Raw genomic sequence first — 17,543 nt, 5'->3', positions numbered from 1 at the left:
AGAGCCATCTGGATGCAGTACTCAGAGATATGATTTAGCAGAGGGTTGTTAGAGATAGGGTAATATGGTTAGACTGTGGTTGGACTTGATGATCTTTGAAGTCTTTTCCAACCTGAGTAATTCTATGATTCTGTGATTCTTTGTCTTGAAAGAGATAGTATCCATCAGTTCTATCAGAGCATCAGGACTCATAGAATCATTAGAGTTTGAAAAGACCACTAAGATCATCTAGTCCAACCATCAACCCATCCCCACCATGCACACCATGTTCTTAGTGCTCTATCTGTCCTTTTGTTGACAACCTTCAGTAATGATGACTTCACCACCTCCTTGAGCAGCCTGTTCCAATGCTTTGCCAATGGAAGAAGCTAAAAGGTTGAGACATGCCCTGGGTTTTCAGGACAGAAGGGTCCTAATGCGCCATGGAGGAGTCACCGACCCTGGGGGTGTTCAAGGAGCAACTAGATGTTGTGTTGAGGGGCATGGTTTAGTGGGAGCTATTGGTAATAGGTGAACGGTTGAACTGGATGATCTTTTAGGTCTTTTCAAACCTTGGTGATTTTATGATTCTATGATCTTATTATTTTTTTTAATCAGCTTCCATTCACTCCACATCCTTCTGACTGAAAAAGAGTAGCTGACAAATGAGTTTTTCATTACAGCTATGACTTAAAGATGTCCTCTAAGCAAGAAAAAAGATCATTTTCTTTAAGTGTTTTTGAGACTTTCCTGAATTTTTGATTGAAATATAATTGAAAGCCTCCCCTTTCTTCAAAAAAGAAAGGTTTGAAGTTATCTCTGGGGAAGTTTAGGGGCTAAAAATACCCCATTGACCTTATAATACTTGGGAACCACTGGGCTGAGCTAAATCCCTTTGGGCAGCACTTACGTCACTTTCCCCTTGCTTTGTTTGGTTCTGACCAGAGATGCCAGCAACCAGCTTACAAAAAATATTGTAGTGGAATTTGAGGTGCAGAAGGTAGGGGAAACTGGAACTCTTGTGGCTTGCTGCCTGCATGTTTTAGTTCTTCGATATTCCTCTATGCATTGACAGTGCTTCTTTGGAGATACTGCATCATTAGTGGTGAGGTGACCATAATAAAGAAGTTTGTCCTACTCAATATTTGCCTCTTTCTCTCCCAAGCAAACCTTGTTTTCAAAGCAAGCCATCAACCAACTTACCCATCCCATCTCTCTTCCCTATATAACCCTTATTTTTACAATTTCAGTTGCAATACCAACCTTGTGTGATGGCCTGTTTACCTGCCAGACCCCCACTTTGTCTTCCCGTATTGACTTCGTAGTTCTACAGCCGTTTTCTTTTTGCTGATCTGAGAGGGATGTTTTGAGCAGCTCCTTGCTAGGAGTTCCTACAGCCCTGTTACTGCTACTTAGGACTCAAGACTTACACGGTCCTCCTGTGGCACCATGTGATCTGTGTTGTCTTGTTTCAACTGCTCTGCAGTTTGATGATGCTCTGTAAGTATCTCATTATGCAATTAATTTCAATTGCATTTCACATTGTCTCTCCTCTTCTGCAGGCACGCAACCCAGCAAGAGACTAATAAAACCATCACGACCAGCACCAAAGCCATCAAGCAGCTGTCTGAGGTTGTCAGAGGCTCATCCAGGGTATGTGTCATTCAAGATGCTTTTGGGAGAGAGTGCTGGGGCCAAACTTTGAATTTAACCCTCAGCAGTCCCATCTGTTGTGTGGACACACTGGTCTTCTATCATCAGACAATTCAACTTACATGAACATCTTTGTCAAAGGAGTAGGAGTGTCTCCCATTCCCTGATTCCCATTGGCAAGGACTGGACAATCAAATAATTCTTGACCCTTCCACAAAGATTTTTAGAACCCCATACATTCCTGTTGAATTGGACCTGCCAGGAGGAGCAGCAGCTTAATATATGGAAACCAGGGGAGCAAACTCCAGGTGTGAGTGTTGAGAAGTTTCACCTTTATAGCAGGTGACTCAGAAAATAAGAATGAAAATTCTTTCATTCTTAAGAATGAAAACGTTTTCTCCTTGACTAAGCTGAGCAGTTTTCTCTTACATTCTCGACTGCAGGATCCATACATTTTCTGGGTCAGAAATTTACCTGAATTGGTGTTAATCCTACTCACTTCCTGCCCTTCTCCAAAATACTGTAATACAATTCTATTCTCAGCTCCCTTCTACCTGAAAGAAAGACAATTGAAGAAAATACAATTGAACTTTGTCCAATTGCCTTTAACAGTCCAGATTTTAGTCACTTGCAAACAGGCACCTGAGAAATCACCCCAGAATAACTTTTCCATTTACTGGCATCAACCTTATGCAGGCATCGGTGTTAATACTTGATGATTATTAGCACGTTCCTTTGATTAATGGTGGATTACAAGGCTGATATTTTTTTTCTTGCACCCTCTGAAAATAATTGCATCAGACCTTGATGAAGCAGAAGTTTTCCTCTTGAAGGTATAGAGATCCAGGCACCATTTTGTGACATAAATTGGGTCCAAAGGGAAATCATGCAAGGTCATGTTAAACCCAATTACAGTGTCATACAGAAACGTCAGTATTAGCCTTTGAAGTCAGTGTTGTGTCCAGTGGAAAGTGTCAGCAGAACAGCTTTTACTGTCATGTGGAGAAAAATTGCTAAGTTAAAGGGAGAATATTTAAGATCAGAAGGAAATCGACACATAAACAATTTTAGTGATATGAGGAATAAACTTGCCTCTCTCTGCTGGCATCACCTAATAACTTTTTCTACTCCCTGGTCAATTCGTTTAACAGATTTTATTATTTTTAACTCTTCTTTTCCAACAGTTTGCAGTTCAAGTAATTAAACCTACAGATTTTGATATAAAGCCTGAAGCCCTTCTCCCTTATATAGAATTAATGATTGTGGTGGATATCAACTGCTGCGTTGGCAAGTCTCTACTGGGGATCTCGGTAGCAGTTCAGACTTTCCTCCCATAAAATTTCTCAGTTTGAAAATAATTCAGCTAATTTAGAGCTTTATAATCAGGCCTACTCTACTCATTATTCTGTGTATTGCTTTGTATGCAGCCATGGACAAAATATATATAATTACATATATATATATATAATTTTCACTCCTTGTTTTCCAGCTATAATGCTCAGCCAGCAATGTGCACAGTGGAAGTTCCTCTGACTTCCCTTGAAGCTCCAGGTGCTGCTGGAGCTATTGGAGTCAGGATGCATGACTGAGCAAATTGATAGTATTTCAGGAGCAAAGATACTGATGTAAAGGGATCAGTGCGAGACAAGGCAGGAGACTGATGTAAAATAGCACGTGGTTATTTTAGGGCTTCCTTTTAAAGTAATCTCAAAGGGCTTAAATAGAGAGGCCTATCTGGATTCTGTGCTTCTGTAGAATGAGTGCTGGACCATTAGATCAGCTCTCCAGGGTGTCTGTCTTGTCTTATTTTGCGTAAGTAACAAAGTTTATAGGCCTTTATTGGTGGAGTGGGAATAATGATATTTACCCTGTTCTAAAAATGGTTTTAAATCTTTGGATGATGAACTATAAGACTGGGAATATTCTTCTGTATGAAAATGCTCCCATTAAAAATTAAAGCTGTTTATCCTATCCTTTACAAAATACACTTTTGCATTCTTAAGCGGTTGTCTGAATGTTGTGGTTTAACCCTGCAAGCAGCACACGGCCTTTTGCTTTCATCTTTTCTCCCATTGGGACTGGGGAGAGAATCAAGAAAAAAAGAAAAAAGGGAGAACTCGTAGGTTAAGATAAGACTAATTTACTAAGATAGAAAAGGAAGAAGTAAATAATGATAATAATATCTATACATTTAATGTACTTATGCATGTGTGAATGTATATTTATATTTACAAGTGATGCATAAAGCAAGTGCTCCTCTCCTGTCAACCAGTGCCCAGTCAGTCATTGAGCAGTGATGGCCCCTAGCCAAAACCCATGAGTTTACAATTTCTTTTCATGATCATATGGTATGGAATATCCATTTGGCCAGTTTAGGTCAGCTGTTCTGGTACTGTCCCATCTCAGTAATTTGTCCTTCCCCAGACTCCCCAAGACAGAGTCAGCTACTTGTATTAGCTCTTCCTAACCAGGTCTTTGTTCTCTCAACACAGCAAGAACGACTTCAACTGGATAGGCTGAAGAACCAGCTGTCTGATGCCATCCAAAGATACGGAGCTGTGCAGAAGGTGAGGGGCTCTCTTGTTTTTACCTTTCAGTGTGTGTATTTGGGAATACACTAAACAGGTGCTAACATGATTGCTAGGAGCATGGAACATCTCTATGTGGCTCATCTCATCTCTAAGGCTGTCCCTTTTCATTGCAGGGGAGTTGGACTATATGATCTTTAAGGGTCCCTTTCGAACTCCAAAGCGAGTAAAGGAGGGCTACAAAGATGGGGAAGGATCTGGACAGTCAAGATAGATGAGGGGCAGCTGAGATCCCTTTCAGCCCAGGGCAGAGCAGGGTGAGGAGAGTTCTCATGGTGGTAGCCTACAGCTTCCTCATGAGGGAGCTGTGTTAAGGGAGGGCCAGATGGGTACTAGGAAATAGTTCTGCATCTGAACTTGGGTTCCTTCTGACTTGAGTTACTCTGTGGTTCTATGACTCTATGCTGAACAACAATGACAGAACAACAAAAGAGAAAGAAAAGCAAAAGTGTGTATCTCATGGACCCTGCCTTAGCAATGACTTCTCTGGTGTTTCTCCACTCATTGAGAGAACAGTAATTAACTGGACAATGTCCCCTTCACCCCTGTTGTAAATAATGTACAGGCAATGTTGCTATTCAGCTTAATTGTTAGCCCACTACACGGCTCTGCTGTTCACCATGTCTCTGCCAGAAGCTTTCTGCACATCCTGTGGGTTGGACCTGTCAAAGAGATCAACCTGTTTAATAAAACAAACAAATGCTGAACTCTAGATCTTCTGTTTGCATCTTGCTCTTTCACTTTACCCTGGGGAGACTCTGCAGATTTGCTTTGCTTTTAAACACTGTAGTAACGATTTAAATTTACCATCCTCAAAGCACTTCTCTCTCTTCTGCTACTACCTGCATATAACAAATTTGAACATATATCTGGATTAATTGAATTCTGTAGAAATATAACCTACACGATCTCTCATACTACTGTAGTCAGTTTTATCCATGCCTGCAACACCTGTGAAGAATATACTGGAATTATACTGGTGTAAAGAAATCTGGCTGGAAACGGTTTCTCTATTAGAACCATTCTACTCTGATTGATTCTCTGATACTTGCTGGCTATGGTTTAAAAATTGTTTTAGTAAGTGCCTAAAATTGCTTTTCAAAAGCATGTATATACTATTATATCATTTCATTATCTCTACAACTATTAACTCTTTCTGCCCTACTCATAAACCCAACTATGGAGGCTTTAAATGAAATGACTTAAAGTTATTTCCCATTAAATGAGAAACTGAAAGGACTCAGGTAAAGGGTTCCAGCCCCATATATGCACACCTTTTTTTGCACTTTTTAAATGTTCACGAGTCCAATCCATCTGAATTGTATGTCTGCCTTTTTTTTTCTTTTATAAACTGTCATCAATTCAGAAGTGCCAAAATTAGCCGCCGCGTTTTGTGAATGCCCAGTTGCGTCAGGAAACCAATCTGAGTGGTAAATTGCTACTTATCTACGTCCTAGCTGTCATTTCTTAAATACACGTTTCAGTTCTGATAACCTTGTCATTCTGGAAGCTTTTAATTCTCCACGACCAAACTTTTCCATGTGGTTATACAAACTTTCTTTTCTGAATAATAAGATTTTTCTCTTTGTCTTATTCCTTAAATAGTAGAAGAAATAATTCCCTATGACTTCTTCCCTAAGCATTTGGATTGTGTTTTCTCAACCATTTCTTCATTCTTTTTCCTTCTTACAGAAAATAGCAGAGAAATCAAAAGCTTTGCTTCCTACTGGGCCGAGAAGTAGCAAACAGGTAAGTTCACGTTTGTCTGTGTCTGTGACAGTACGTTGCTAAGAAAGGGCTGTTTTCTATCCCACTAATGATGCTGAGAAGTATATTCCTCGCCCAAGACCTACACTGAAGCCAGTGTTGTGGTTTTCGAATAATAGTGTGTGACGTCTTTGGAGGCGGAAGATACAGTACTGAGGAAGAAGAGATGCATAAGACCTGTTTTAACGTTCTCTTCCTTTCTGTTCCCGTGGGACTATTCTTCTGCTCTTTCTGAGGGTTTTATCTGTTCTGAAACTTATCAAAGAGCAGTTCTGTACACTCTTCCCTAGGAGCTGGTCTTCTAGGCTAAGTGAAATCCCACTCCCAAGTACAAGAAGTGAGATGGTTTTTATCAGAGCTCTCTGCTCAATTTAAGAGGGTACATGAATCCTGTGATCTTCATTTGCATTACACTGTGGTTAGCAATTGTATACTTACTTTTCCCTGCTTTTTACATATATTAGGATGATTGTCAATGAACAAATAGATGTATCACAGAATAACAGAATAGCCCAAGTTGAAAGGGACCTCAGGGATCATGAACCTCCAATCCCCATGCTACAGGCAGAGCCACCAATCTCTACATCTAATACTACACCAGGCTGCCCAGAGCCCCATCCAACCTGACCTTGAACACCTCCAGGGACGGGGCATCCACAGCCTCCCTGGGCAACCTGTTCCAGCACCTCATCACTCTCATAGTAAAGAACTTCTCCCTGATATCCAAGCTAAATCTTCCCTCCCTCAACTTAAACCCATTTATTCTTCTCCTGCTGTTATCTACCCTTTCAAAGAATTGAAATTCTAAGTGTATGTTCCGATTCATATGTGTATGTAAGTATGCACATATATGATAAAATATACATGTCTGTGTGTGTATATAACAAGGGTGCAAAGAAGTGTGTGTTTAGATATGCGTGTATGTATATATATACATATACATATGAAAGTACACATGTAAATGTGTGTATAACAAATCTCCACATGAGAATTTCCACAAAGGGTTTGGTACCAGGAAAGTAGTTCTGCTGCAGTGTGATTCCAACAGATATTAAATTGGCCTTTCAGGTCTTGCACAGAGTACAGCTTTTAGGTGTTTGCCACTGATAGCGTGGTACCAGAAAATAGAACTGTGTGCCTTATTTTGCTGGTTATTTTTTATACTCCTGCCTTTGCTTTTTTAAAGGGGCAGTTAGCAGATTTCTTGCTTTCCCAATAAATTTTCATTTCCTACCTGGTCATACCCCATGGTTTGCTATGTCCTCTTTAACATGTATATAAGAAACAGTTGTAGTATTGTTTTTTATAAGGAAGGATGGTGGTGTCACTGAAGACCCTACCATTAGGGCGAGTCAGTGAACCAATGTTTTAATATTACATAGATTTTAAGTCTAGACCAGGCTCTGTGCAACCATATCTAGCTATATGTGTCTCTGTTCATTGCAAGGGAGTTGGACTAGATGACTTTTAAAGGTCACATCCAACTCAAACAATTCTGTGATTCCCATGATTCAGTTATGATTTACATCAGACCTTGTTGTCTCTTGCTAGCTTTTAGGTGTTAGTGCCAATGAAACTAAGGCCTCTGCGTGCCAAAGTGCTAATGTATTCCTATACCCTTGTCAGGCATTTCCAATGACACCTTTGGATTTGTTGATTTTCAGCTATGTATTTATAGAAATGTTATGCCTTATTTTCATCCACCAATTGGTGATGAGTATTGGACATTAGAACTGTGTGTGATCACAAAAAGCATATTCTTGAATTGTGGCCAAATCCCATGAATGTCAAACAGGCATTGATTTTGATGGTTAAGCTCAGGGTGTAGGGGTTTTGTTTTCAGTAACTTAGCTGTGGTTTGTTTTCTTGTCATGTGTATCAAAGGGCTTCTTGTGCTTTTAACCATCTTCATTAGACTACAGTCTGTCAGTGGAGTGGGTTGCAGGGGTGAGAATGGTATGAATCCTGAAGGGAAATAATGGTGGGACTGAAAGTAAAGGAAGGCTGGAGGAAGAGTAGGACAAACTCTTTTACATTAAAATAGGTAGTAATCCTCCCCATTAGGAGACTGTATTACTAAGAACTTGATGTCAGTCAGGCAACATCAGTAGATGTGTTAAACTTGCTCGGCTGCAGATTGGTTTTCCTTGTACCTGTCACTTGCAGGAGAATGCCAGTGTTTGGCTTTGGTGCATTATGAAAAAGTATGTTGTAATATCTCCTTGATGAGATGCTTCTGACTCAGAGGTGGGCTTATGAACTCATCATGTTTGCCAGGCACAGACACTCTCACAGTGTGGTTTGTGCATCTAACATGCCTGAGAGCACACCCATTTTCATGCAGTTACACTTGCTTAGCTTGGAGTCACGAGGTTTCATGCAAACAGCTTGAAAAGGGTGGTGGGTAATTCCCATCCATTTCAGCTGGTTCTTATACCTCTGCAGCTTTATTGGTATCTTATTTTCTTGTTCCTTCAAATATAAGAGTGAAATTGGATATACAAAACGTGCTGAAGGGAATGCGGTGCTGTGACTGTTTTACTTATTAGTATTTTTCTGCTGCAGATTGGTCAGACCATGCAAAATTATAGTTCCCACAGCAGCTGTAACCTGACCACCATGTGCATATATTACAGCATTAAAGCTAACACCCTATACGGTAATGCAAAATACTATGCATGTTCAGGGGACCTGATTTATGGGTCTGGTGAGACTGTACGGTCAGCTTCTTGACTTTGGTGCAGATCCAGTCTTAATTTAAATACTGCTTACCTGCAGGTCTTTGTTTTATTTTCTTTATCCTGCATTTATTACAACAGAATATAAGAGATTTGAAGATAGTATTCTTTCAACGCATCCATGCAGTTCCTCTCTTCCATTGATGCTTGGGAGAGATGTGTTTGGTAACACAAACTCTAGTAAGTTCCCTTTAGAGAGTAATTAGTTTCTACAACCCATATAATAGGTAAAAATTGGAAAGAGGAGCTGAAGAACGATTCTTCTGCCCATTGTGTTTTGCTGTAAGAAATGTTTAATTGAGTTTACTTATTTATAAAAACAAAGTAAAGTCATTGATCCAGAATTCCTTGAAGCCTGACGTCGTATAAATTCTTAATCAAATTTATGTTTGTATGAATGTATTTGTGCATGGACCGATCAATGTAGTTCTATGGCTGGGTTATAGATGGAAAGACACTAATTTTTACAATGCTAAGTGATCGTTGTTGAAAGTGAGTTGTGGTAAATAATTGGCAAAAAAAATCCCTTTCCCTTGAATCCAACTAAAGCAGTTTTAAACATTTACCAGGTGGCCGGAATGAGACCTCAGATGTCTCATTAAGAGAGTGCACAGAAGAATCCTGAAGAGCAGCAGTTCTTTTTCTCTGTGCATGTGTGAGAAATGCTGATGTGGCATACAGCAGAAATAGTGGTGTATTTGGTGGTACGCCGACCCTCGGATGATTGCTTTCATTTCCTGCCTGTGTATGGGGCACATATGTCTTGAATCATAGAATCATAGAAACTCCCAAGTTGGATAGGACCCTTAAGGATCATGGAGCCTTACTCCACCTTCTCTCACTGTATAGGTAGACTTTGAAGCAAAGAATTAATTTCTGTTTCCATACAAAAAGTCCTCTGGAGAACAAGGGGCTATTTGGTGCATTTGACCCCCAAGTGGTAATGCAGAGCCCAGGGCAGCACAGTCAGATGTAGATGAGTTTGGGCAGCTGCATATCCTCTTGAGATGAGTCCATCCCACAGGGCAACAGTTGGGATAATAAAATGTGATAATGTTCTAACGGCACAGAACAGATTATCCATAATATTGAAGTAATAAACGATAGCCAGCAGAAAATCCATAGGCGGTTAAAGGAATCTTTCCTTTTAATTATTTTTTAATTACTTTGCATTTCACATAATCCCCTTCCCATTGAAAGAGGAATATGTTATGATGCCTGTGGTTGAAACAAGTTTAGGGGCATGGCATAGTAGGTGTGGTGGTGATGGGATGGAGGTTGGACTTGATCCTGGTGATGTTTTCTAACCTTGATGGTTCTTTGATTCTAAGTTTAAGTGATATTTAACCAAAGGTCAGACTATACTGAAAAACTTAGGGCTCCTAAGTACCTTCCTCTGTCAGTACCTAGCTGGAATAACCCATGCTGTGCATTACCATTGCATCTGTGCCATGTTTTCAGGCCACATCCATCTTTTCAAGATCTTAACTGACCCCCTATAGCTTTTTACCTTCACATTTAATGAAGATGAAGTCTGAATTTCTCACCGTTTGAACTTTATGACCAGTTCCCCAAAAGAATTACAGAATCATAGAATGGCCTGGGTTGAAAAGGACCACAATGATCATCCAGTTTCAACCCCCTGCTATGTGCAGGGTTGCTGACCATCAGACAAGGCTGCCCAGAGCCACATCCAGCCTGGCTTCAAAAGCCTTCAGGGATGGGGCATCCACAACTTCCTTGGGCAACCTGTTAAAAGAACTGGGAGAGTGGGAGCAAAGCTCTGCCTTAGCTGAGTTATGACTTTTAAACTGAGACCACATCAAAGAATCTGAATGGACTATTTTTTGTTTTTATTTTTTTTTTAAGAGGAAACTTTCCTGGCAATTTTTAGAAATCAAAATTACAGTAATTCTCATAGTGTAATGGCACCCCTCTCCGTTTCCTGTCGCTCACGGGAAGAGGGAGATAATTACTGCTCTGGGACATGGCAGTTGCCAAAAGATAAGAGAGAAACTCTTATTCCATAAGCCTACTTGACCCTGTGTTTCTTAGAAGCAGAAAAAAAAATGGGTAATAAACCTCTATTTGCATTACAAGCTTCTTTCTCCTAACTGCATCAATTTATTCATGCTTTAAATGGACTTCCTTCTCCCAGGAAGCATCCTTTCTCTTTCTTCCTGTGTTTATGAAGTTGTTCTTTTTATGTTGTTAGAGTAAAATTCTCATTTTGGGGCAGCAAGATCCAATCCTTGTGTTTATAGGAGAATAATTTCTTGGCAATAATATCTGCATAAACTGCATATGTGTATGTGTGTGTGTGTGTTTATAATGACTGCAGTTACTTGGGCTGCTGTTTTTACAGGGTCCTTATCATGGTAGACGCTGTATAAACTCAGCTATTGGATTGTGCCACCCTGAGGATCTCACAGGAGCAGCAAATGACAGCAGGCTGTTTTGTGTGATAATTAACAATGACTTCTTAATGCAGTGGGTCCTCTTTATGGTGGACGTAAGTCCAAAGCTCAGTCTGAATCTGGGATCTGGTTTGAGAAGAGGTTATGGAGTGTATTTTTCTGAAATGCAAAATTGAATCAAAGTAAGGCTTTAGCCCCAACAAATGGAGCTTTTTATTTACTCATTTGTTTTATTGACTCTAAAATCTTATCTTAGCACTCATCCCAGATCCTAATGTTCCAGTCTGGCTAGTCTATCTTAGGTAATCAAGCCTTAGCTTTGTCGGTAATGTATTTCCCGCATGTGGTGGCAGTTGCTATGTCTTTCCAAGGTCATTCTGTATGCAGCTACTTCTGTAAAAGGTGTTATTTCAGTAACATCAACTTTGTTTTAAAAGTGTGTGCATCCATTAAAAGCCATATTCTCATCAGCCCACTACTCTGTTCCTAGGGTTGTCAATACGGAGCAGTTAAATCACTTGGCTGTTTTTACTTCTCTTTATTTATGTGTGGGCTTTTTTGTGTGTGTGTTTTTGGTTGTTTTTTAAGGCAATTGCAGAATCGTTTGAGTTGGAAGGGTCCCTTAAAACTCATCTAATACAACTCCCCTGCAGTAATCAGGGACAACTACATCAGGTTGCTTAGAACCCCGTTCAGCCTTTCCTTGGGTGTTTCCAGTTCATTAAAGCATATTTCCTAAGACTATATATATCTATATTATATATATTCTTTTCCTGCTCTACCTATGTTGGTTCAGGGAAATAGACTCTGATATAAGAATGCAGTAAGTGGACTGAAATACATTAAAAACCAATTTTCTTTATGTGGCCTCTGTATTCCCAATGCCAGTGGGCACTTTGTAGTGGTGCCAGTGAGCTTCATGGGGGTAGTACTCAACTGACTAGCCCATAAAATCCTTTTCTGGTGTGTCAGGAGTGCAACATCTTGTAACGGCAAGAGTTAAAATGAAGCGTCCTCCCTCCTTACTTGTAATGAATGAACGTTGCACAGCAGCCCCTGGGAAACTGTGTTCCTCCAGCGTATTTTCAGGTATACCAGTGTTTGCTGAAGCAGTGGGAACACTCAGTTCCCACTGTATATAAAAAGGAGTAAGAAAACCTTCAAATCCCACTAAAAACAGAGTGTTTGCAGAAAACTGATTTTCCGATAACACATAGCTCCTTATGTTGTAAAAGGAGGAAAATAAGAAAAGACTAAGTCCCCCCAAGCTCCCATTTCGTTAATTGCCCAAACAACCTCAGCGCTGTGGATTTTCCTTGGTGATCTGCTATCAAGCTCCTGTCATGGCATAAGCCCGTGTTGTTTGCCTGCATCTGCTGATTTAGCTAAAATTTGCAGCTGCCTATGTCTGCACCTGACAAAGGAGTTTTGTATTCATTAACTGAGTTTTCTGTTTTGCTATTTTTGTTTGTGTTTGTTTTGCTCGTTGTTGTTGCTTTGTCCCTTTTCAAACATTTTGAGTGAGAAAGGACAGAGGCTTTTGTGTGGGCAGAGGACAAAAATGGAGGAAGGGTTTCTTAGTACAAAAATACCAATGTTATTATCCCTCCATAGCCAGGGAAATCTCTGCAAATATTTTTTTCCCACTGTTTCCGACAGCTGCCTGTGTAGTTGCAGTGTTTTTACCTCCGAGGTGCTAAATTTCAAGGTTAATCATAGAATCATAGAATTACCCAGGTTGGAAAAGACCTTGAAGATCATCAAGTCCAACGGCAGCCTAGCCATAGTACCCTAACTCTAACAACCCTCTGCTAAATCATATCCCTGAGCAAGGTTGTTGCAAATGCCAGTCTTCTTTCATGCAAAGTCAAGCTCTGTTTGTAGAGGGGATGGCTGTGCCCATAACAATGGGAAAAGTCTTTGTCAGCTGTTGCATTGTCTGAGCCAGGATCTTGAGGAGAGCTGTAAATGTGGATGTATACGTAGATGTAGACACAGCTATAGGTGCGGGCATAGACATAGGCATAGATGTATGTGTGGATTTAGAGGCAGATGTAGACACAGACATAGACGTAGATGAAGGCATACATGTAGATGTAGACATAGACGTAGGTGTAGACATAGACATAGAAGTTGATGTAGGTATTTATACTTATGTGTCTCTCTGCACTGAATACAATGAGCAGTGTAATCATTCACGCTCGTCGGAGAGCTCTGTCTTTGCACAAAGCCTTTCTATGCAGTGAGGGTCACCTTTGGCAGCAGTGCGACAGCTGTCCCAACAGCAGTGTAAGAGGAAAGCAAGTGCAGACCAAGCTTCCAGAGCTGATCCATCATAGACCAGGTCTGTAAGACATATGGACCTACCTATGGTAGCGTTATGATATTAAAACATACATGTATCAGTGTCTCAGCTAAGCTATTGTTTATTCAGTGATTCTTTATCCCTTTATCCTCTTTATAAAAAAAAATAAATAAATGATTTTCCTGTGCAGAAACCTGATAGAGCAGTAAGCAGGTGGTTTTGCCCATTCCAAGTGCAAGTCATTCCTTGCTGTTGTGATGGGGATGCTTCTACAACCTCGAGCATGCTCCCCACTTCAGCCTGTTCAGTTGCATTGCAACAGTCTGCACTGACTTCTGCCTTGGCAAAGATCACACAGTAACTGGATGAATGAATGTGAAACCTTACTGAGTGTGTCACCTTGCTCCAAAGTGAACACGGTGTTATTTAATACATTTAAACCCCCTGTGGAGATGGATTATTGAAAGGAAGGAAATTGTATTCTTCTATAAACCCACTTTGATGGTTGCATTTACCACATGATTAAATGTGAACAGCAATAGTATTTTCCAATGAAAATATGTATTTGAATATAAGTTAACCCTTGATTTACTGAGGTGAGTAATAATACTTAGTGTCCTTTTAAGGCTCAATTTGGTTTCTTTTCAAGGTCTAAATAACCGGTGTTGTGTCCTCCATGTAATTCTAAGCTGAGTAACCCTCCTGGCTCCTACGTACAGGACACTGATGTTATCATGACTACCATCTATAACACTTGTGAAATGCTGTGTGATTCTTCAGCCCCAAAGTGCAACTAACATGATATAGCAGCCTTGCTATAAGACTAGTAGAACTCATCACAGCTATTCCTGATTTACTGCAAGCGTGAGACCAGGCTTATAATATGGGTTCTTTGTCTCACTATTGAATTCTCAGCCCAGCTGAAAACTATAACCCACATTTGCGTTGTTTTGCCAAACTAAACACTCACTGATGTTTTATTATGGAGTTTCATCTTCACTTTTTACAATTGCCCAGGATGCTCAAATACCTTTGGAGCTCCATTATAAAGCTCAGCATATACCAGAGAGGGGATTTATATATAGTTTCTTTATAAAGAGCACCAGCATCTTTGAGATAAGGGATGTGCTGCAGATGGTGTTTCAGATAGTTGTCTTTTAGCCGATAGCAATAGCCTGTGTGATAAATAAAATAAATGCTTGCAGATGAACACAGACAGTCATTCTCCTTTATAACTCACTCCAGTTTGAAAAAGGTGCTTGGGTAGCAAATAATTCCCTTAAGTTTAGGAGACTCCTCCAGCTGTATTGGGCTGTCCCAGCTCTGAAATGAGATGGTTCCCAACATGTCCTGCAGGCAAAGCCTGCTGAAACTACCAAAGACATGCTCATGCATGCACAGATGGGAATGAAATGACTGAGCATTGAGCATTGCTCGTCACCGCTACTGTTAGGAGTAAATCGACGCTGTGTGGCTTGTACCTTCTTAGCATCACCCCTGGGATTCTTCCTTCTTATTATAAATAGTGGATGAATCCCAGAGGGAGCAATGCAGCCAAACTGGCACAGGGGATTCCCCTGGTGTTCAAACTGGCAATTTGTCATTGCAACAGCGAGCTTTATCTGCAGGAAAACACAGTGATGTGTTCAAGCATCCTATTCATTCATTATTAAAGCTGCAGTACTGTGCAGTTTACTAGGATGAGCATTAAGTGGGTGATCAAGCCTTGTGTCAAATGGGTTTGGTTAAAGAATGCTTTTTCTCTGCTCCCTAAGGCATTAGTCACATCTCTTGTCTCTCTGTGCTCAACTGGAGGACTCTTTTACCAAAGACAAAAGGGTAGAGCAAGGAGGGTTGTGCTTTCCTGTATGTGTCCTTCAGATATCTTACACAAATACAGTATTTCCAGTGGGGAAAAACTAAAAGTTTACACTGATTTTGATTTATATGCACGTGGTGGCTCAGAGTCTTATAGAAGACCGAGTTGGACTCTGTAATCCTTGTGGGTTTCTTCCAACTCAGGATATTCTTCAAGACTATGTGAACAGATTCATACTGTGGTCAGTGATGAACTGGTTACAGAAAAAGCCTTTTCCAGGATTTGATGGGGATTGGACAAGGGAAGCTGCAGATGCTGAGCATTCCAGAGTACCATCTGCTGGCACAGGATATGCTTAAGAGCCTTCTTTGATAGTGCTCAGAAGAGAGCAGTGGTGGTGAAGGCTTGATGAACCATCACTGTTGTTGCTTAGCATCATTGAAATGAGATGAAATCTGTATGGAGGTGGAGTGCGTTAGGAGCCCTGAGTGCTTATTGAATTAACGGGGGAGAGGGAGGCATGGTGACATGTCAGTGGGCGCAGCATGGAGGTGTACTAATCTACAAATTTAACAGGTTCCAAATAATTTGAATTAACAAGGAACCTCAGCTCATCTGTGTGCATACAAGGCAACGGTGATACCAAATGAGGCTCATGTTGGTGGTTGTGTTCTGGACACCTGCTAGGCAGGCTTAGTCTGGGAGAAAGGGTGGGCAGGAGAGAGGGTTTTGTGGACAAGTAAAGGAAAGGATGCTGCATTATGCAAGAAGGCAGTGAGGACTATTTTATTACTATTATTATTTTATTTTATTTTATTTTATTTTATTTTATTTTATTTTATTTTATTTTTTATTTTATTTATTTTTTACAAGGAACCATATTTTCTTGATTTAAACATGTTTGGCATATGTGTGTGTGTGTGTATATATATATATATATATATATATATATATATATATTCCTTTTGTTTTTGCATATTTTGTCTATTAAACTATAATTTTAGAAATTCACATCCTTTGCATATGTGATACCATACAATCATATAATTGTTTGAGCTGGAAGGGAACTTTAAAGGTCATCTGTTCCAACTCCCCTGCAATGAACAGGGGAGTTGGATTAGATCAGGTTGCTCAGAGCCCTGTCCAGCCTGACCTTGAATGTCTCCAGTGACTGGGCATCCCCCACCTCCCTGGGCAACTTGTGCCAGCACCTCATTACTCTTTTTGTAAAAAAAAAAAAAACAACAAAAAACTAAACACTTCCTTATATCCAACCTAAATCTTTCCTCTTTCAATTTGAAATTTCTCTTTTTCCTCTAAAATTTGTGTTCATATCAGTTGTGCTACTGTCCTACACTAACCCTGATCACTTTGAGATGTTTTTTTTTTTGTTTGTTATCCTTGGTGATATCCATCACTATAAAGCCTTTTTTTTCTCCTTGAAATATATAACTACCAAACCTCTATGCACTGGCCACTTGTACAGGCCCTAAGTTCATACAGAAGACGTTTAGTCACCCTTTGGCCCTCTTGGCTCTCCCCTGCCCTCTTGCATCTTGCAGTTCACAAGTGGTGCTTCTTCCCCTACCCATAGCTGTAAATGGCTGTAAAGCATTAGTGAATATAAATCATCGTCCAGAAGAAAAGGGCATATTCAAAGGCAAAGAAGAGTGGAAGAGCAATTGGAGGATTGATTCCTCCCCAGCCCCCTGCTCCCAAAATTAAGCTTATTTGTTTATTAACAAATAATTGCATATAAATCTTTATATGAGCTAGCAAATATTCCATTGCTGAACTCTGGTAAATATTCTTGTGGGTCTCAAATATTTTGCAAGTTAAGGTGTTTCAATTTTATGGGGGTAAGAATCCATCCCCTTTAACTGAGAAGTCAGAAGAAAGATTAGGTCATGAAGCAGTTTATACCACATCCAGGAGATTGGGCTTCATCTCTGTTCAACCATGAAGTATTAGTTCTCAGATTTTCCTGTGCCCGGGGTTATCTGCTTTGTTTTTGTTTTGGTTTGTTTTGCTGTAGTTGTTTAGTTTTTCCCAAGATGCTTAGAAGGAGCAACCTGATGTAGTTGTAGGTGTCCCTGTTTATTGCAGGGGAGTTGGATTTGATGACCTTTGAAGGTCCCTTCCAACTCAATTCTGTGATTCTCTGATATGAAGATTGGTACATCTGGAGGTGGATACTTTGGACTTGTAACAAGTATGAAGAATTTTCATGTTTCATGGGGTTTTTTAAACACTGTTTTACACTGGAGTGCTAGGTAT

The 17,543-nt window shown here is 40.1% G+C and overlaps 1 protein-coding gene across 5 annotated transcripts in view; it reads left to right on the top strand.

Annotated features, from left to right (window-relative positions):
* The window catches only part of TSNARE1 (t-SNARE domain containing 1), a 408,620-nt gene that overhangs the window by 171,214 nt on the left and 219,863 nt on the right, over positions 1-17,543 (top strand). For all 5 annotated transcript variants that reach the window (XM_015856414.2, XM_032442928.1, XM_032442929.1 and 2 more), the window contains 3 exons: positions 1,542-1,632; positions 4,125-4,199; positions 5,913-5,969. In XM_015856414.2, coding sequence (XP_015711900.2) covers positions 1,542-1,632; positions 4,125-4,199; positions 5,913-5,969 — 223 coding nt within the window. The remainder of the gene's footprint in view (positions 1-1,541; positions 1,633-4,124; positions 4,200-5,912; positions 5,970-17,543) is intronic.

This window comes from Coturnix japonica, chromosome 2 (genome assembly GCF_001577835.2).
Source record: "Coturnix japonica isolate 7356 chromosome 2, Coturnix japonica 2.1, whole genome shotgun sequence".
Taxonomy (NCBI): Eukaryota; Metazoa; Chordata; class Aves; order Galliformes; family Phasianidae; genus Coturnix; species Coturnix japonica.
Note: the sequence above shows the minus strand (reverse complement) of the source record. Positions and strands in the feature narration are given on the sequence as shown.